Raw genomic sequence first — 22,086 nt, 5'->3', positions numbered from 1 at the left:
TATTAAAACTTTGAGAAATAGTAGACCTGTCACCCTTGATGACCTATGACCGCCGGTCACTCCGCCTTACAAGTTAGATCTGATTCGTGACGTCACTGATGGTGACTTAAACTCAATAATTAGAATACTCTTGATATTGTACCCAGTACTATTATACAATACAATTTTAATACAAAATGAATAAAGGCTAATTTCTCTAAGTTACTGAATACTATAGGATGGTTCATTATACACAACTATGAACAAAGCGTCGATGTTATTTTCACCGCGAATTCCCCTGGGGAATCAGGTCCCAGGTCACCACGCGGGCTCAGGTTCCCGTTCTCTTTTGTCGATAAACCACTCTGGATAATTCTTACAACAGCCTAGTTTGTTACACAGCAACACACTGCCAGGGTCTCCAGCAACACACTACCAGGGATCTCCAGCAACACACTGCCAGGGGTCTCCAGCAACACACTGCCAGGGATCTCCAGCAACACACTGCCAGGGATCTCCAGCAACACACTGCCAGGGGTCTCCAGCAACACACTGCCAGGGATCTCCAGCAACACACTGCCAGGGGTCTCCAGCAACACACTGCCAGGGATCTCCAGCAACACACTGCCAGGGATCTCCAGCAACACACTGCCAGGGATCTCCAGCAACACACTGCCAGGGATCTCCAGCAACACACTGCCAGGGGTCTCCAGCAACACACTGCCAGGGGTCTCCAGCAACACACTGCCAGGGATCTCCAGCAACACACTGCCAGGGATCTCCAGCAACACACTGCCAGGGGTCTCCAGCAACACACTGCCAGGGGTCTCCAGCAACACACTGCCAGGGGTCTCCAGCAACACACTGCCAGGGGTCTCCAGCAACACACTGCCAGGGGTCTCCAGCAACACACTGCCAGGGGTCTCCAGCAACACATTGGCAGGCTTCCACACAAGCATCAATTATAACAAGTCTTAACAGATGGACATTAATTCCATCTCGTAGCTCAACTTGGCAAACTTGGAACAACCGTGGACATCTTCAAGAGGAAACTAGATTGTTTCCTTCAAGGAGTGCCAAACCAACTGGGCTGTGGTGGGTATGTGGGCCTGCGGGCCGCTCCAAGCAACAGCCTGGTGGACCAAACTCTCAAGTCAAGTCTGGCCTCGGGCCGGGCTTGGGGAGTAGAAGAACTCCCAGAACCCCATCAACCAGGTATCAACCAGGTATCGTGGGATACATCGGTCCAATCACCAATACTTCAATAAGTATCACAGACATATCACAGTCTACACCGACTTGGCCACTTGTTCCCACTGGAACACATCTTGAGTTCAATTCTGTCCTGGGTGAACTGATTCCCAAAGACTAAGGTACCACCCACATCACTTCTCAGGAGTAAAAGATGAATAGTAAGAAAAAACTATACAGGGGTCAATACGATCACAGACTTCCACCGGGGAATAGAAAATGGGGTCAGGTGTGCTCAACAAATGATGTTGAGTGCTGAAAAACTTAAAACTGCCGGATAACCCAAAGATTCGGAAAAGCAGGCTTCGGATAAGCTAGCTTATACAGTACAAATAAAATCTTCACAGAAAATTCAAGTGTGGTGGTCACTAGGCGGGATACACTGGTAAATTGAACATACCTAACGCCACGCCCAGAACAACCCATGCACATGACCCGTACAAGTATCAACAAGCAAGTTGTACTCATGAGCAAACGTTATACACCAGGTCATATTTTACAACAAAATTGTCGTTGTACACCGAAAAATTTGTACTCTGGGGTATTAGTAGACTGAGGTTCCACTGTTCTGTATTATAACTTGTACCTACATTTCTAAGCTTAGTTAGCATCAGTGACCTTGAAATTAATCTCAACCTTGAAAAATATAAATATATAATTACCAGCAAAATTAAAACAATCAATCAAAATTCACTGGAAGTGTACCAGTAAGTGGAACACTGTACTACACTCTAACACCTAAAATAATTAACTCTTTTAATTTCAACTATGAAATAATGAAGTAATGAGCTTTAGTGCTCACCTTTGGTTGTGAAGAGCCAAGTGGATATTTAAGGAAGCCTGACCACCAGCAGGTGAAGGTATTCCTTCTTTTCCAAGATAGTCCACAAATGCCCTACCGCCACACACACGCAAGTATAAATATCGACGTCCTTGAACAACTTGCTCTGTAAATGAACCAAACTATATGAGTACAGTATTTTGAGAGTAGAACTAATAATAAACAGAAAATCAACAAATTTACTGGTTGCTAAGACTTGCAGTTTAACCTTCAAGAATAAAAGTAGTGCTGCAGAGAAATCCTAAACACTATAATTGGTCAAACAAGAAATGTATTTTAATTATTTATGATAGTGATTACTAAATATATGTGATTTTAATGAGCATGAGTTCTATACGAAAGTTGAATATTAACCTCAGGATGCTTAATACAGTGGTACCTCGCATAACGATTGCCCCAAAAGACGAATATTTTGGGTAACGAACGGCCCGATCGGCGTCAAATCGTCCCGTATGACGAACGCGGGTTTGAGTAACGTCAACACCACATGGTGGGGTCGCGCTGCTTCTTGCACATTCTCGGACGCCTCCGACGATGCACATAAATTATGTTGTTCTTGTTTAAAGATGCTAATGATGCTGGGATATAAAAGGGTGACTGCTGAGATGTTGCAAAGCATTGACGTTTTTGTAGGAAAAAAGAAATGAAATGTCTGATATACAACAAATGTCAAAAAGGTTCGTTCGGTGTTCGGCAGGTAGGCTGCTCTATTATAACAATCTTTATTTGTTTCAAATGTGTTCCATTTGTTTTGTATTTGTCATTAACGTCTCAATAATGGAGAAGCCTACCTTACATACACTGAATAAACCATTATGACATTTTCCTTTCTTCAAATGTGTTCAATATTTATTTTTCATTTGTCTTATAGTAAAAGGTTCGTTCGGTGGTCGGCAGGTAGGCTGCTCCATGTTTCTTACATACAAAAAACGTAAATAATAAAAAAAATGAAGAATTTTGAAAACCAGTACAAATGTCAAAAAGATTCGTTCAGTGGTCTACAGGTCGGCTGCTCCATGTTTCTTAAAAAAATAAAAAATAAAAAAAAAATAAAAGAACTGTTGAAACAATTTGGAAAGTGGACAAATGTCATAAAGGTTCGTTCAGTGTTTGTCGGGTAGGCTGCTCCATTATTGAGACGTAAGTGACAAATACAAAACAAATGGAACACATTTGAAACAAAGAAAGATTGTCATAATGGAGCAGCCTACCCAACAAACACTGAACGAACCTTTTGCTATAACGAATATGAAAGACAAGGGCTGCTGGCTGGGTTAGTAGTGCGTGAGCAACCATTTGTGGCACACGTGCCTCTGGCTCTCAAACACCTGTCCCACACGGTGTTGAAAGACTGTGCTCAGTCGGTGCAATTCAGACCCTATTGTTTGAAGAACATAAGGGTCATAAAATTGGTGAAGCTAGGCGCAATAAGGGCTTAACATAACGGTCGGATGCCAGTGATACAGCACCTATGAGGATGATACAGCGAGCGTATCCAGGTGTAGCTCTGAGCCCCACCCTTGCCATCTCTAATGTATATAGATGATACATAGATGAATCGTTTTCTGCGTTCAGTGATGATGCATCTGATACAAGTAGCATAGATGAACAGTGTTAGCGGCTTCCATGGTGGTGGTGTTCATTGATATTTTCAAGAATACCTGAATCTCTTCCTGGCTGATGGACACTCTTTGAGGCTAGCTGAATCTCTTCCTGTGTGGGACCTTACAAAGCGATCTTTTCAAGACTACCTTACAAATTGAGCTTTTCCTATAATCGTTTCAATACTACTTTATGCTTTACAAGCTTGGCTACATACTGTTGGATATTTCCAACACCGAATACAACACTGTTGTATTCTCATTACTTATTACTAACTCTACTAATTATTGTAGTAAGTAAAATTAACAACACGTAGAATTCTCATGTACTAATAATTTCATCTGTGCAGTAGGCTAGAATTCTCACGTCACCCGACGCCAGTATTGCGTCAGATTTCATTACAATAAACACATTATATCCAATGTATCTGAGAATTAAATTCGATTCTCTATAACTAAGGCATTCTGTATGATAACTAATTACCGATGATTTGACCTCCAACTAAAAGCCGAATAGAGCGTTGGAGTCATAGCGATTGTCTAGTAATAAAAGTTAACGTCACCAGTGAATGCCATGGGGAGACATTAATTCTTCTCCCTTATATATTTACTATTCTTAAATTGGCAAATAATAATATTTTCCTCTTCTAAATAATAAACCCGTCCAGTCTTCAACATTTCAAGCGTAAATGCGAGAAATATTAATGTTCGTGACAATAATTTGTTTTATGAACGCGGGACACGGCGTGGGTTGAGGAAGCTTACAGTACACGTGGAGAGCCGCTCGGAAGCAGACCTGCTCATACCGTACTCATAAGGAGACGCCATTGCCCAGCCATTAGGGTAGACGTTATCCATCCTCAGATGAAAGTCGCCACTGTGAGGCGTGAATAACCTTGCAGATAATATCTTCAACTGGTGCTGGTGTCAGATAAGGAACCTCTCTAACCTGGTTCTTGACTACACGTGACCGGCCAGTGAAGCGTGCCACGATCCAGGATAGGCTTAGCCGGAGCCTGGGGACGCGAATTTCGGCAATCTTAAAACTTATACAGTGCCCTTTCAGCTAAGTATATTCCCTTTATGTGATGCATCTTGTAAAGTGTTTTGTAGTAGCTGGATGATTGACCGTTACGACGCATGATAACATCTAATAACAGGTTATTAAATTTGTCACCTGTAACTCTCAATTTCTTGAATATAGAGATTCAGTAGTTAAATTAGTTGCTACTGTAAATATTTGTCTTGCAGCACGTGAGAAGAATTCTCCCTGCCGCCTTCTCCCATGTAATCCGTCCCATTCGTCAGCCAACCGAGTCCAGAGAATTAGAGGAAACGTCGTGGCTTACCTAAAGGAATCATCTTTAAGCTAAGATTCTTTATATTCATTCATGAATTTATTACAATTATTTATATGCAGAATTCCTCAGGATTAACATGTGTTTATTGTGACTCTCATTACTATACTTATAATCTATGTTCCCATTCATGGTAATGACACTAGTTTCACTATAATTCATAGGATTAGATTATTATTATTTGGATTAGTGAACGAACCACACTAGTTCCTGGACGTACTTACCTCCAGTAATAACCCCCCAATGTAGGTGTTTGAGGGTTTGATTCATTTAATTATACAGCCCATTAATTATTTCTATGATCATATTCTCTAGTATTTTATCCATAGTTACTGGTTCATCTAGGAATTATCTAATGATCTGAAATTCTCAGTTTCCCTCTTTACTATAAAAGCGGGTGGTCCTTCGTAATTTAATTTACTACATTAATATTTAAATAATTAGATTCAAGCCCCAAATATCCCACACATACCACCTACAAGTACTAAAGCCAAGAGTGCACGCGAGTGCGTTATTTGCAAGCACACAATGATGAAACAGGAAACGAAAATCTATCTGTAGCTAGTGTAAGGAGAGCAAAGTCGCGCTGTGTACCATGGACTACTTCGTTGACTATTATGCACCTCCAAAGTACTGAGTGTGTAATACAGTGTGTTACTGTGTAAATAGTATGTGAAACTGTACATATTGTAATTTTAGTGAATTTTTACCACGTAATATTGTGACAATAAACATTTATTGTGGACACATTACTGACACATGTATCACAGTTTCATGGAAAATTATGAACATTCTACTGTATACATATTGTAAAGGTCACAAATATGCATCATATACGATAAAAAAAACAAATAAAACCGCATTGGAAATGCATAGAAAAAATATTTGAAAATATATTTGTGGCAACACGCGGTGCTTGAATGGCCTGCGCGACAGTGTCTGGGAGCTTCACACACGGGCGACCAGGCCCTGATGACGTCACAGCGCACCTTGTCCATGCCTTCACAGCCAAAGTAAGTGGAATTTGGTAATTATTTTTACATAAGACATATTCAGGGACGGTAATTTATCATTTTACAAAGAAAAATTATATTTTGGGGAACATTTGATGTCATGCACACTGGGGAAATTTCACAATAAACACAGTGCATCACACTGGTTACATGGGGGACAGTCGTTTTGTATGACGTCCGTTTCACATGACGAACATGGAACGGATTAAATTCATTATGCGAGGTACCACTGTACTTTTTTGCCAGTCTACAATGCTATGTTTTTATAAAACATTTAGTGTCAAGTGCAATGAGCCATCCCTTTATGTGTGGAACCTCAGAAGCTCCCTTTAGCTTAACCCGTAACATGCTAGGGGTATAATATCCTTTCTTCCCCACAGGCGCATGTAATTTTGAAAAAAAAAAAAATCTTCCTAACCTGTTAATTTGTGTTCAATGATCACGGGAAAAATAATAAAAAAATCGTAAGTGGCATATATTGCCCGCTATAGGGCAGGGAAGTCTGGCAAAAAACCAGCGTTGAATGTAATGAAACGCCATTTTCTGGGTGAGACCCGGAGGCTCCCCGGAGCTATCCAGGCTGAATGGATATGTATAACTTTCTGGCATCAGTCAAAGTGCTAGGAGTTCTTGCCTACCGGCGACCACGAGCCAGAAAATGGCCCCCTCAGAGAGGCATGAGGAGCAATGGCCTATAGAAACCCCCTTGTGATTGGGAGCATTCTATGTCTGCCATCGACCGGGACAGGCACCCAGAAAGGTAGGCGCCCCAAAACAAACCCCTATTCTGGTGAAATTATTGCTACCGAAAGCCGAGACGAAACGTGCAGGTGGGAGACCAATAATGAACCCACCTGTGCCGACACAAACGACGAGAAACGAACACCACGATCGAAAGCGCAAAACGCGAATCTAAAAACAGCGACCCCGCAACCCAAAGGAGCAACAGAACCAGCTTCAGCAGGGAAGAATGATACACGCATCCCCGAGGCATCCAAGAGGAGAACCACCAAGGACGAGAACCGCAGGAAAACAAACACACCCGGTCCGGAAAAGGAACAAAGAAAAACCGAAACCAGGACCAGAACCCAGCAAACCCGGTTCCAAGAAAAGGAACCAGGAAGGCAGGAGCAGCAGACCGAAAAGTCCACACCCCCCCACAGACAGCGCAACCCGAAGCCTGCAGAAAACCACACAGAATTCGCAGGAACTCGGTACCAAAACGGAACACCGGAGAAGTCCAAAAGCAGGACGTGGAACATGGACAGAGGTCCACCGGAGCACCAAACAGGATAATCAAGAAGCACTGACTCAGATACACAAAAAAGTGTAGCATGGGGGAGGAAAAACTGAAGTTGGTAAGGAAAACCACGAATACGGCCCAAGGTGCGGCCGGGAAGTAACGCACATGACCAACCACAAAATGTGTAGAGGAGCGCGTACATACCTGAGGGACCTTACGGAGAGCAGGGTTATCTTGAGGTTCTTGAGAAGATCTCGCCCTCGGCTATGTGAGGGTGCAGTCAGGCACCGAAGATAGGCAAGGAAAGTGTCCAGACAGGGAAAAGACCCAGGGGTCTACAACAAAAACAAAAGCACCGAAATGCGGGGCAGAGCCCCACAGGACAACAAAGAACAAAAGATGGACAAAAGGCACTAAAGACACATGCAAGGTGACCAAACACCACACCCAACACCCCAGTCAGGAGCCATCGACGCAATCCCACCAAGCGAGGAAGAGTAAACAAGGATGGAACAGTGAACAAGGGTGGCGGAGGGAGTAGAGAATCCCAAGAAGATACTCGTTCCAAACGCATGAGCCTAACTAGAGAAGCAAAGCTCTACAAAGTACCAACGACGAAACTCAAACCGTTCCGTACGTCCAACAAAAAGTCGTGCCAACCTGTGGGGAACTGAGGCGGCGCCCAAGCATATAACCAGCAGAGTAGCGAATAATAACTAGTCTACCGGCAAGTGTGGTCTAGAACAGACATTCGAGACACCGTACCGACACTCAGTGCGCCCAACCCGCACCATTGCTCGCCAACGATCACCCACAACTACTGTATATGCAACAAAAGATAAGTAGTTCCTTAGGGTTTGTGTTAATTGACCAATCTCCACGAAACAATAGAAACTGGGATAGTGGCACACGCCACCCGTGCGGCACATTGTGGGCACGAAACAATGGGCATAAAAGGGATAAGCTCAGAATCAGGAAAGACCGGAAGAATGACTGGCACGGTAACAGGCCCGGTGATGTGCGGAACCAATTACCACGTAACGTGGTGGTGGGGCCCCACTATTGGTGCAAGGGCGGGTTGGACATGTAAGTGAGTGGGAATGTATGTTAATCTTCTAGTTTGAGAAGCTGTTCACTTGAGACTTAAGCAAGTCCCAGCTGTGTCTGGGTACAAGTGACAGGATGAACAACCCAGCGGGTTTTCTTCCTATTGGGGAGTGTTGTACATGCTGCTATGGCGGTGAGTCCACTCACAAGATGAGTGGCGCTGCCCAATAAACTCACCCCTTGGAGCAAAATTTAATTTAAATTAGTAGCTGCCTCGCACAGGCCAAGAGGCACTCCGCAGGGCCATTGTACTTATGTCCGTATGCAGGTACGCACAAGGGGACACAGGAGGTAGTGAGCACCCAAAGGAGCCACAGACACTAAAAAGAACCCGAGGAATGGCAGAGGGAAAGGAAGCCAAAAGCACCAAAATGCCATGTGGAGGAGGCAGATGCCACCCACAGGAGCAAACAAGAAGACAGAGCCCAGAAGACCCAGGAAACTGCGCAACTGTCAACCGAAAGGAGAGGCAGGGCCCAAGAGCCAGAGCTCAACCCCCGCAAGCACTATTAGGCAAGCACCCCACCAAAAGTGAGAACCAGCACTAGGCCGACAGAAGCGCCAGACAAGACAACCTCACCTGCAGAGCAGACACACGACCGTGCCACAACACAGGCGAGCCAGGTAACATACTAGGAGCAGCGCTAAAGGTATGCCCGAAAGCCATGCATACTCGAGGCAGTAGGCACTGTATGTACCCTTACCTGAATAAAATGCGAGGTCGAAGGAGAAAGACGACCAGAGGTGCGCGCCCTGCAGAAGACGAAGCAGGACAGAGTGACAACTCCAGAAATAAATCCAAAACACCCCTCAGCATCCAGAGGGCCACGACTGGAGGGAGAAACGAGCAAGCCGTAGAAAACCACAAGAAACGACGCGAACACACGAGCATACCGCACGTAAACGAAACGCACACCGCGGCCCCAGCACACGAGATACGAAACGCACCACCCGTCCACCGGGAGGCGTGGCTCGTACACCAGGCGGACACAACTCGTACACACAACATACAGACATCGTACAAACACCAGGAAGGCGTGCGGAACAAAGACAAAGAACGCAGAAACTGGAAGTAGAGACGACGCGAAAACAAAACAAGGCGAAAACGAAGCGAAAGAAAACAGATGATGGAAGGGAACCAACAAGGCCGACAAAAGACCCAATGGAAACCACATCGAAAATCAACAGACGTTCCAATAATATTGGAAGGTACGAAGAGACTCGCGAACCAACGAGAACTATGACAAGCACCCTTGACCAAGGAACATGCAGGGCCAACGATACGAAGCGGTTTAGGCCCTATGTACTAGGTCAATATAGAAATCCATCAATGATGGATTTCACACCTTGAATGGATGTACCTTACCTGAACATTTAATTATTTTTTTTTTTTTGGGTGAACAGCATCGCGACATAGGAGCAAAAAGGGTAAGGAAAAGGGGGTGAAACACACCCCCAGGACCGACGGGACCGACGAACCCGAAGGAACACAGAACCGAACCCAGGGAGGGGTATACCCGAAAACAACAGGAACACAGAGGGAAGGAACAACCCCACTCTGAGGAACTGCCAGCCCCACACCAAAGGTACAAGGACCCAAGAGGGGCAAACGGGGCTGAGGCCCCACAGGTAACCCCTCCCTAACCCCGGGAACCTCTACGGCATGACCCAGGGCCGAGCCGCACCCCCAAAGCCCTAGCTTAACAAGGAAAAGTCGGGGCAGCCATGCAAACACTAATGAAGGGAGCCCACTGGTCAGACCCATACTGCACGGCAGGAGGAACCGACTCGAATGCCTCCGCCGCCACCCCGGAAGAGGAAAACCCCCGAGACCGCCCAAGTCTCAACCCAACCAGACCCCGCCCCAACCCCGAAACCCTCCTGTGGTTCGGAGCAGGAAGCAAGGCAGGAAGTGAGTAGAACAGAAGGGGAGGAACAAGAAGCGGAAGGAGCCAGAGCCGAAGCGACCCCCACCCCCAAGTCCAGACCCCATCCACCAAAACGGGGCAGCCTCGGGGCATCCGAGGCCGCAAACCAAGAGCGTTGCAGCAACACACACCCAGCAAGCAACGCCGCAGCCGCCTGCACCCGATTGTCAAGACCAGTGGCCTGGGTGAAGGAGAGCGCGTACCGACAACAATCATCGGACGACTCCGGGTCACAAAAACAAGGACCCAACAGGCAGCATGGCGGAGGCACAACCGGTGAGTGTCACCCTGCGACAAGGGGACAGATCAACCGACAAACTCGCAGGACGCGAGGGGGACTCCGGGGACACACCCAGAGGACCACGATGCCCCCGTGGGGTTTCCCAGGGCCCTTAGCCTTTGGTACACGCTAAGGGAAGCCCAGGCAGGGTACCGCGAACCGGCGCCCAAATCTACCAACAAACTGCTAAAGCTGAACCTCCGGGACGTGTCCACTCACAGGGGCCAAGCGGGGAATACCGCCAACAGAAGATTTCAAAAGAAATTCACCTAGAACAGGAAAAGGGGGACCATAGTAAAAGCAGACTTCCCACCAGGCAAAAACAAAAGAAAAACCCCGCAAGAGGACAACGTACCCAGGCGGAACAGAGCCGGCCGCTGTTAATGGTGAAAACTAGCTGTACAGTACCCCGCGCTCCTACCAGTGACGAAAACTACCACCTACCCAGAGACAAACCAGGGCAACAAAACCCCAGCCGACTCCAAGGGCGGCCCAGTACCGAGCAGTAAAGGACACAGCGGAGGAAGAACCCATGGTGACTTGTGGAAGGTGGCCCCAAGCCCCAAGGGCAGTACTTACAGGGCACCTAGGGAAGATAGCCCTAGGCACATGCAGCCCGAGTACCGTGGAATCTTACTCCTGGCTCACACCCCACCGGTAGAGACAGTCCACACCACAAGGCACAGAATTGAAACAAAAACTGGAGCCAGAGGCACTCGACCAGCCAGTAATACCATCAGCCAAGAACTGCCAGTTGGATCGCCGGCGTGGAAGGTCTGGGGCTCCCCCTTCCCCCTCTCGGGGAGGGGGGGGGGGTTGCGCAGATGGTAGCGCAGCGACGTGATGACGTCATGCTAGTTTGATAATTTTGTTTGGGGAGTTCTGTCCACTCGTTCGGCTTTCGGTAGCAATAATTTCACCAGAATAGGGGATTGTTTTGGGGCGCCTACCTTTCTGGGTGCCTGTCCCGGTCGATGGCAGATATAGAATGCTCCCAATCACAAGGGGGTTTCTATAGGCCATTGCTCCTCGTGTCTCTCTGAGGGGGCCAGGTTCTGGCTCGTGGTCCCCGGTAGGCAAGAACTACTAGCACTTTGACTGATGCCAGAAAGTTATACATATCCATTCAGCCTGCATAGCTCCGGGGAGCCGACGGGGCTCCCCCCAGAAAATAGGCGCTGACTCAGCGTGCGTCCCAGACGGTCTGTTGATCGCCAGCTGTCAAGCCGGAGTTGCCACAAAGAGATAATTACCTAATTATTTCAATGTCTCTGATTGATTTTTCATAGTTTTTTGCTGTAATATTATTCAATAGTGTGTAGTTTGATATATTTATATAATAAAATGAGTGAATCATCACTGTACTCAAAAATATGGTGTGCATATTGTTGATTCAATTATGTTCATCAATCAGTGAACAAATACTTTGTCGGTTATTACACTATAAGCACAGGTTATATATAAGTATCTGCATGTTTTGTTCACATAACGAACCACTAAGTAGCTATTATGAGTCAAAAAGTAACGTGGAGTGACCGCCGTGTACCAGCCAGCCACTCACGCCCTCCCTCAAGTCATCTGACTCACCCACATTCTCCTCCCACAATACTGTTTTTGCTTTTATTCACTATATAAAGACGTTATATATAAGTATCTACATTCGTGTTCACCATAACGAACCACTAAGTTGGCATGCTGAGTGGCAGTGCCAGTGGCAGCCCGCCACTGGTTGCTACTTCCTCCCTCCCTCAAGTCACCTGACTCACCCACTTTCTCCTCCCACAATACTGTTTTTGCTTTTATTCACTATATACAGACGCTATATATAAGTATCTATATTCGTGTTCACCATAACGAGCCACTGCTGAGTGGCAGTGGCAGTGACAGGCAGTGGCAGCCCGCCACTGGCTGCCACTCCCTCCCTCCCTCACCTCACCTGACTTGCCACCATTCTCCACCCACCATACTATTTTTGCTTTTATATACAGACGTTATATATAAGTATTTACATGTTTTGTTCACCATAACTGTACATCTAAGCTTGTATGGTGAGTAAAGGCACAAAGACATATGACCTCACACAGTCAGCTGATGGCTGCCGCCCTCAAGGCCAGACGCACTAATATTTCTCCTCCAACAATACTGTTTGTGGTGTTATTACGCTATATACACACATTCTATATAAATATCTACCTGTTTTATTCACCATACTTGTACAAGTAAACTGGTACGGTGCTCAAAGATCATCGTGGTAACCAGTAAACAACACCGTCGTCTGCACGGTGGCATCGTGCAGACGACGCCACCGTCCTCACCAAAATGGCGACTCCCAACCTTCTCCTCTTGCTGTTTATACCCTCTATACACACATTATATATAAGTATCTACATTTGTGTTCACCATAGCAAACCACTAAGCTGGTATAGTGAGTGCAGTCAATAAAAGGTGGCCACACACAGTCAGAAGACAACGCCACCACCCTCCCTCCCACAGCATTACTCCTCCCTCCATGGCGCACAGTGCTAAATATCACCACAATCCTGCTATTATCAGAACCCTGGTCAGTTTTATCAGTCAGGGGTCTTCTGTAATAATATCATCGCTACATAATAGCACAAACAAGTATATTATGGCATTTTTAGGCGATGTTGTGGTCACAAGCTGAACAGCAGTGCTGTTAGCTCATGCTGCGTGCGTCAGGTTTGGTTGCTCACTCAATACCGAGGCCAATAACACCCGGGAGTTTGGCCCACGATTTTAAAAAAAAATGGCGTCTGTTTACAAGAGCCCTGATGAAGATGTGGTGAACCCCGTGTATCCGCGGGCCGTTTAAATCTTGTGTAGTACTCCAACACGTCATATGATGTGATGCGCAGTTGACTGGAACAACTTCCAACACGTCATATGACGTGATGCGCACTTTAAGGGTTAAGGAGCCTGGTGCACAAGGAGTATTTTTTCAAGTATTTTTTTTTATTGCTACACCATGAAGTTTCCTCGAGCAACTATGGTGCTTCACCACCTCTACAGAAGCACGTGACACTCCTCTTCACTGCTTCTCCTCACAGCTCGAGGTCCTCTGCTCCACTACCTTGGAGTCTCATCAACTACTTCATCTGTGCTGGCTTCGAAGTTCTCAGCAACTTCTTCCCCAAAGACAAACCTGCAACCCATCGACACTCCAATAAAATGTTCCCCTTTAACACATAAACAAAAATAACCACACAATATGCTTGCCTCAAACCTCTATCTGTCCTCTACATACAGTGAGAGTGGACTCCCCCGTTTTGGGCGGGTCCATACTCCACCTCGCCCGGCGGCGGTCCTCACTCACGCTGGGAGGGTCTTCCACCATCAGGAGCCGGGCTCCCTCAGTTGCCTGCCAGCGCTCAGAGGGGACGGATGTCGCTCCGTGCTCCTCCCTCTCCACTCTCTTATTTCAGGCTTTCTGCCTTATTAAAACATGTCTAACTTATCAATAAACGTTGCTACTGTCGCTGGGCACACGACCAACTACGAGCAATCACTATGAACTGGCGTATATCGTGCTTACCACAGATTGTCTGGTCGAGGGCGCTATCCCTCTGACGGCATCTGGTCAGGGCGCTCCACACAGCCCACGAAAATGCCTCTGAGCAGCTTATTAAACTCTCCTCGCCGTCCAAGACTTGAGACCACAACGTTCTCAGCTCAATTCCACAGCTGGCATGTCTGCACACTTCTCTTCTCTTGGAGATATATCACTAGGGGTTCCTTTCTGACGGGAGCTCAACGGAGCGCGGCTTTCCCCTGCGATGTCTGGCACTCAAGTGAGGTCAAAGCCCCTCCAGAAGCGAGCCTCACGCCTCCAGCAAAATGTCCACATCTCCTAGCCAGTCATTTATCTGTTTCCTTCTTCACTGCCCATAATCTTAAATTGTTATATATATCCAAGCAACTATTTTACATATGGGTTATCACCTCAATATTTGCTAGACCTTCTAATCAGGTCAGGCTTGATGAATAACTCTCAAGGAGGGAGACTCGTTTCTCCTGTAGGCTGAGATCATAACACTCCCCTCCCCTTATTTTTGAGAGTTATTCCAGTGACAAAGCTCGGGATAATACATCCGCCACCACACTGTCTCGTTCTTCACCCGATATACTTCCTTAGGAGTCTACAATTAGTTCATTGTACCTTGCAACATCCGACTCACAACTCGCCAGAAACATGATCTTCTCACAAACGATCTGACGTCTCTGGCACCTCTTGGCTAGGCTGTCCTCCTAGGACGCCTGCACTCCATCGGTCCACTCTACTTATTGTTTCCACCCTCCGTTTCCTCATCTTCCTCTCATCACATCCAGAGTCAGACATTTGCTGTCTGTACCTCCTCTGTCGTCTTCACACTTCCATCTACTGCCATTATACTTTCGTCTCCTGTCATCATACTTCACTCCCTCGTCTTCACCGACGATCCTCCCTTTCGTCTCCTCATTTATCCGAGATCTCATCCTGTTTGACTTCCATCGAGTCCTCGGCTTTCTTCTATTCCTCCATGCTTGTATCCTCATCCTTTTCTCACATTCCTCACCTCTATACAACTCCCTTTCTTCTCCTTCAACTCTTCTTCGTTCCCTAAAAGTTTCTTCGAGCACTGTACTACATCCAACAGCACTCGACCGTACATGTCGCTCTACCTCTCCTAGAGTGCTCGTAAGCATCTCTCCACACATGCTGTCTCTTCTCCTTTCATTTTCTCGGCTATTACTCTTCTTCACTATCTTTTCTCCACGTTGTTTGTGAAACATGTCAACTCTTGACATCTCAAACAACTTAACTCCACTAACTCTATGCCTCTGTGCTAGTGGACAACTTGACGCTCTACTCCCATCCTCAGTCTGTCCACATCTTTCCTCATTCCTACTCAGCACAGTTGCATTCACCTTCCGACTCTTAATTTCAGCAGTCTGGGCTCTACTCAGGTCCGCTCTCTTCACATGATTCTTCTTTGGCTGGCCATCTTCACTTTTGACCTCACCGAGACTTCATTCTCCTGGGCTGGACCTTCCTCAAACAGCCACGCTATATCTACGTCGATATCTTCTACCGGTTGAATCGGCACTGTCTCATCTTCTCCAGCGTCTTCCTTGTCGGCCACCTCTGCCTTCATCACTACCGAGACAGGGTTTTCAATGGCTTGGCGGTCTTCTGACTCATCTCTTCGGACATCAGTCAGGTTCACACTCTCAGGTGTCCCACTCGTGCCGAGGCCTTCTGGGCACTCCTCTGGCACAGTCTCCACCATGACTCTTGTCAACACCTTTGTCCCGCACAAGTCATTTCCCAGGATCACTTGGACTCCTGGAATAGGTATGTCGGGGCATACTCCCAACATCACCTCCGCCGACACATATTCCGACCTTAGCTGGACAGTACAAACGGGCATGTCACTCTCAGACAATAACCCATATACTTTCATCTTCCCACTGCCAGCTAACCGTCGATCATTCCCAATCAGGCTTCTCGCAATCAAGCTCTGATTAGCTCCGGTATCTCTTAAGATACCAACTTCTACCTCAGGTTGGCCTCCTATACTGATCCAACCTTTGCTCATGAACGGCCTATACCTCTCGTTCACTAAGTTTGATCTCTGTGGTTTGTCTTGGAACACATTGGCATATTTACCTCGGGGGTCACACATGGCCAGGGTCAAAACTCTCTTGCCCTGCCGACAATCTCGCATCACGTGACCCAATCCGTTACAATTGTAACACCTCACCTGGGAAAAGTATCTTCTATATGTACCAGAGTAGCTCTGACTTTGTCCACTCACATGAGAGTTCCTCGGGCCAGGTACACTACCTGCACTCTGTGGGGCTTTACTGGGCTCTTGATTTCCAGGATCACGATTAGTTTCTCGTTTAGCTCCTCCATCTTCACTTTCAGATGAAGTGCGCGACCTACTCTTCTGAGTTTTAGGGTACTTACTTTTATCTGCCCATTTATCAAAATTCTTCTCACCCCAGACTCTTCTAGATCTCTCATAATTTCTTCCTCCCCAGACTCCATTGGGTCTGCCATTGCTGCATCTCGCCTCGCTTCTCACTCTGTTCTCCCTTAAGCTCTTATATGCTTCAGTAATCATATCCGCCCTATCTGCGGCATCTTTCACCTCCTTTATCCCTGCTTCTTGGATCTTGAACTTTGTTTCGGGATGCATCATCTCCAAGAACTTCTCCATGACCATCAGTTGCTTCAGGTCAGCGTAAGATCCAACTCCAGCAGCCTCAATCAACTTCTGGAATCGTCTTTCCAGATCCCTTGCTGTCTCAGCAAACGTACACGCTCCAACCTTCATCATCTCTCTGAAGCGCTTTCTATAAGCTTCTGGGGTTAACTGAAACGAGCGCAATATGCTACTCTTTACTGTGGCATAATCCTGGCACTCTTCCAGTGACAATTGGGTGTATGCCTCCCTGGCTGCACCGGTCAATCTCAACTGGACCAGCTGGGCCCATTCCTCCTGTGGCCACTCCTTGATGCTGGCTACTTTTTCAAAATGCTCGAAAAAGCTTTCTGCCTCTTCGGGAACAAACAAGGGAATGTCCTTCTCCCTAACCCTAACATCTGGTGAGTGTATTACCTGGGTGGTGCTCTCTGGCAACCCATGTTCAATCCTTTGCTCAGCCAAGGTTCTATTCGCTTCTATCTGCATTTGTTTTGTTTTCTCTTTTTCTTTCTCCTGTTCCAACTCCAGTTCTCTTACTCTGGTTTTCTCTTTTTCTATTTCCAGTCTGGTTTTCTCTTTTTCTTTCTCCTGTTCCAACTCCAGTTCCCTTATTCTGGTTTTCTCTTTTTCCTTCTCGGCTTCATTTTTCATCTGGAGTTCTAATTTCATCTTTTCCAGCTGGAACTGTCTCTCCTTGTCCTCACGCTGCATCTGGAGCTCTAACTGGAATCTCTCCAAGCTCCTATTTCGGCTACTCCTGCTACTGCGGCTACTCTTGCTGCTCCTACTTGATCCCTGGGATCTCACTTCATCCTGCCTATCATCCTCCTTTGCACTTTCAGCTCCTTTCTGGGCTCCTTGTTCTGCCACTTCATTTTTGGCTCTTAACTGCCTCAGGATCTCATCCTTCATCCCAGCTACTTTAGATGCTTTCAACCTAATGCCACATTTTTCTGCTATTTGTTTCAATTGATCCCTCGTGCAACCTTCCAAGTCCTCAGGCTTGCCTGACTCCACAAACGCTTGCACCTTATCCATCTTGTCCTGTGAGTCTTCCCAAGAGAGAGAATATACACCTGCGGTCACACAGTTTATCTATTTCAGCAAGGGTGTACAAATCCACTCTTGGACAGGGTGTGGGTGTGTCAGTTCACTATCCCGGACAGGCCCCCAATTTATTATAGTCTGTGGGTTGGTTGATGTTGTCGTCGTTGATCCTTCTCTATGGACAACCCAACCCACAACTCGGTAGAGTGCTTATACTAGGAGATCACACTAGGCGCTTCTGGCTCTTGGAGAGGGGCTCAACGTCACACGTTTAGGGGATGCGGCTCCAACACTTAGCCTCGTTGTCACGTGCACACACCCACTCGAGCCGCTGTGACTCCCCACTCTCTCCTTATGAGATATGATCTCCTCAATCCCCTGTGACTTACTAGTATTACCTCCTACCCTGTCCACAGCAGTGGTTCTTGGTTCTTTCTCTCTCTCTCTCCTTCTTTACTACCTCCTGGGAAGCCTCACTAGGACAAGGGCAAACACCGGCAAATTGGGATACATTTACTGGACAAAGCACATACACGATACATACACACATATAGTAATAATGAATCCTATACTCTATAATATCACAATCAGGTTGCTCTCCAACACCATCAGAACTCTATTGTCAGTTTACCAAGTGGTATCCTATCTCCTGGTTCACCACCTGATACTATCAACCTCCTCAAGTTGATCAAGTCTACATACACTGTTGCACCATCAGCAAGAGAATATATATATGTATCTATAAATGTGTACAATGAAAATCAGCATTTGAATGCAATAACATATATCAGTATAAATGTTCATTGATACACAACAATGATCAATCGATCACTCTATCAGTCCTAGAACGCATACATCTGTAGGTAATCCAGCCTATGACTGTAACTCTAAACTTCAGTATAAAACACTCCTTGACGTGAGAATGCAAACAGTCACTCACCTCTCACTGCGTCTTGCACGCTACTGACAATCAAACACTATCGACTTCCTACAAGTACAGTGGTACCTCGCATAACGATTGCCCCAAAAGACGAATATTTTGGGTAACGAACGGCCCGATCGGCGTCAAATCGTCCCGTATGACGAACGCTGGTTTGCGTAACGTCAACACCACATGGTGGGGTCGCGCTGCTGCTTGCACATTCTTAGACGCCTCCGACGATGCACATAAATTATGTTGTTCTTGTTTAAAGATGCTAATGATGCTGGGATATAAAAGGGTGACTGCTGAGATGTTGCAAAGCATTGACGTTTTTGTAGGAAAAAAGAAATGAAATATCTGATATACAACAAATGTCAAAAAAGTTCGTTCGGTGTTCGGCAGGTAGGCTGCTCCATTATAACAATCTTTCTTTGTTTCAAATGTGTTCCATTTGTTTTTTATTTGTCATTTACGTCTCAATAATGGAGAAGCCTACCTTACATACACTGAATAAACCATTATGACATTTTCCTTTCTTCAAATGTGTTCAATATTTATTTTTCATTTGTCTTATAGCAAAAGGTTCGTTCGGTGGTCGGCAGGTAGGCTGCTCCATGTTTCTTACATACAAAAAACGTAAATAATAAAAAATATGAAGAATTTTGAAAACCAGTACAAATGTCAAAAATGTTCGTTCGGTGGTCTACAGGTCGACTGCTCCATGTTTCTTAAAAAAAAAAAAAAAAAAAACGGAAAATAAAAGAACTGTTGAAACAATTTGAAAAATGGACAAATGTCATAAAGGTTCGTTCAGTGTTTGTCGGGTAGGCTGCTCCATTATTGAGACGTAAGTGATAAATACAAAACAAATGGAACACATTTGAAACAAAGAAAGATTGTCATAATGGAGCAGCCTACCCAACAAACACTGAACGAACCTTTTGCTATAACGAATATGAAAGACAAGGGCTGCTGGCTGGGTTAGTAGTGCGTGAGCAACCATTTGTAGCACACATGCCTCTGGCTCTCAAACACCTGTCCCACACGGTGTTGAAAGACTGTACTCAGTCAGTGCAATTCAGACCCTATTGTTTGAAGAACATAAGGGTCATAACATTGGTGAAGCTAGGCGCAATAAGGGCTTAACACAACGGTCGGATGCCTGTGATACAGCACCTATGAGGATGATACAGCGAGCGTATCCAGGTGTAGCTCTGAGCCCCACCCTTGCCATCTCTAATGTATATAGATGATACATAGATGAATCGTTTTCTGCGTTCAGTGATGATGCATCTGATACAAGTAGCATAGATGAACAGTGTTAGCGGCTTCCATGGTGGTGGTGTTCATTGATATTTTTAAGAATACCTGAATCTTTTCCTGACTGATGGACACTGTTTGAGGCTAGCTGAATCTCTTCCTGACTGATGGACACTCTTTGAGGCTAGCTGAATCTCTTCCTGTGTGGGACCTTACAAAGCGATCTTTTCAAGACTACCTTACAAATTGAGCTTTTCCTATAATCGTTTCAATACTACCTTATGCTTTACAAGCTTGGCTACATACCACCTACAAGTACTAAAGCCAAGGGTGCACGCGAGTGCATTATTTGCAAGCACACAGAACGATGAAACAGGAAACAAAAATCTATCTGTAGCTGGTGTGAGGAGAGCAAAGTCACGCTGTGTACCATGGACTACTTCGTTGACTATTACGCACCTCCAAAGTACTGAGTGTGTAATACAGTGTGTTACTGTGTAAATAGTATGTGAAACTGTACATATTGTAATATTAGTGCATTTTTACCACGTAATATTGTGACAATAAACATTTATTGTGGACACATTACTGACACATGTATCACAGTTTCATGGAAAATTATGAACATTCTACTGTATACATATTGTAAAGGTCACAAATATGCATCATATACGATAAAAGAAACAAATAAAACCGCATTGGAAATGCATAGGAAAAATATTTGAAAATATATTTGTGGCAACACGCGGTGCTTGAATGGCCTGCGCGACCGTGTCTGGGAGCTTCACACACGGGCGACCAGCCCCTGATGACGTCACAGCGCACCTTGTCCACGCCCTCACAGCCAAAGTAAGTGGAATTTGGTAATTATTTTTACATAGACATGTTCAGGGACGGTAATTTATCATTTTACAAAGAAAAATTATATTTTGGGGAACATTTGATGTCATGCACACTAGGGAAATTTCACAATAAACACAGTGCATCACACTGGTTACATGGGGGACACTCGTTTTGTATGACGTCCGTTTCACATGACGAACATGGAACGGATTAAATTCGTTATGGGAGGTACCACTGTAATCCACCAGAACTTCCCTTCCACCTCTGGAAGTTCACTACCCTGATAACTTCAGGTTCTTCTAGGCTTAACTACCAGGATCCTCTGCAGCTCCTCCAGGCTGCTACCATGAAGTTTTCCTTAAGCAACTATGGTGCTCTACTACTTCTGCTAGGTTCCTCCACAGCTCTCTTGGCAGCTACACCATGAAGTTTCCTCGAGCAACTATGGTGCTTCACCACCTCTACAGAAGCACGTGACACTCCTCTTCACTGCTTCTCCTCACAGCTCGAGGTCCTCTGCTCCACTACCTTGGAGTCTCATCAACTACTTCATCTGTGCTGGCTTCGAAGTTCTCAGCAACTTCTTCCCCAAAGACAAACCTGCAACCCATCGACACTCCAATAAAATGTTCCCCTTTAACACATAAACAAAAATAACCACACAATATGCTTGCCTCAAACCTCTATCTGTCCTCTACATACAGTGAGAGTGGACTCCCCCGTTTTGGGCGGGTCCATACTCCACTTCGCCCGGCGGCGGTCCTCACTCACGCTGGGAGGGTCTTCCACCGTCAGGAGCCGGGCTCCCTCAGTTGCCTGCCAGCGCTCAGAGGGGACGGATGTCGCTCCGTGCTCCTCCCTCTCCACTCTCTTATTTCAGGCTTTCTGCCTTATTAAAACATGTCTAACTTATCAATAAACGTTGCTACTGTCGCTGGGCACACGACCAACTACAAGCAATCACTATGAACTGGCGTATATCGTGCTTACCACAGATTGTCTGGTCGAGGGCGCTATCCCTCTGACGGCGTCTGGTCAGGGCGCTCCACACAGCCCACGAAAATGCCTCTGAGCAGCTTATTAAACTCTCCTCGCCGTCCAAGACTTGAGACCACAACGTTCTCAGCTCAATTCCACAGCTGGCACGTCTGCACACTTCTCTTCTCTTGGAGATATATCACTAGGGGTTCCTTTCTGACGG

General features: G+C 46.0%; 1 protein-coding gene across 3 annotated transcripts in view; it reads right to left on the bottom strand.

The window, feature by feature from the left end:
- The window catches only part of LOC123746140 (centrosomal protein of 76 kDa), a 245,210-nt gene that overhangs the window by 191,257 nt on the left and 31,867 nt on the right, over positions 1–22,086 (bottom strand). For all 3 annotated transcript variants that reach the window (XR_006771466.2, XM_069314067.1, XM_069314066.1), the window contains one exon: positions 2,033–2,177. Coding sequence is in view for 2 of the 3 variants with exons in the window: in XM_069314067.1 (XP_069170168.1) it covers positions 2,033–2,177 (145 nt within the window). In the remaining variant the exon portion in view is untranslated. The remainder of the gene's footprint in view (positions 1–2,032; positions 2,178–22,086) is intronic.

The sequence above is a fragment of the Procambarus clarkii genome, chromosome 78 (genome assembly GCF_040958095.1).
Source record: "Procambarus clarkii isolate CNS0578487 chromosome 78, FALCON_Pclarkii_2.0, whole genome shotgun sequence".
Classification (NCBI taxonomy): Eukaryota; Metazoa; Arthropoda; class Malacostraca; order Decapoda; family Cambaridae; genus Procambarus; species Procambarus clarkii.
The sequence above is the reverse complement of the archived record's forward strand: the minus strand, read 5'-3'. Positions and strand labels throughout refer to the sequence as shown.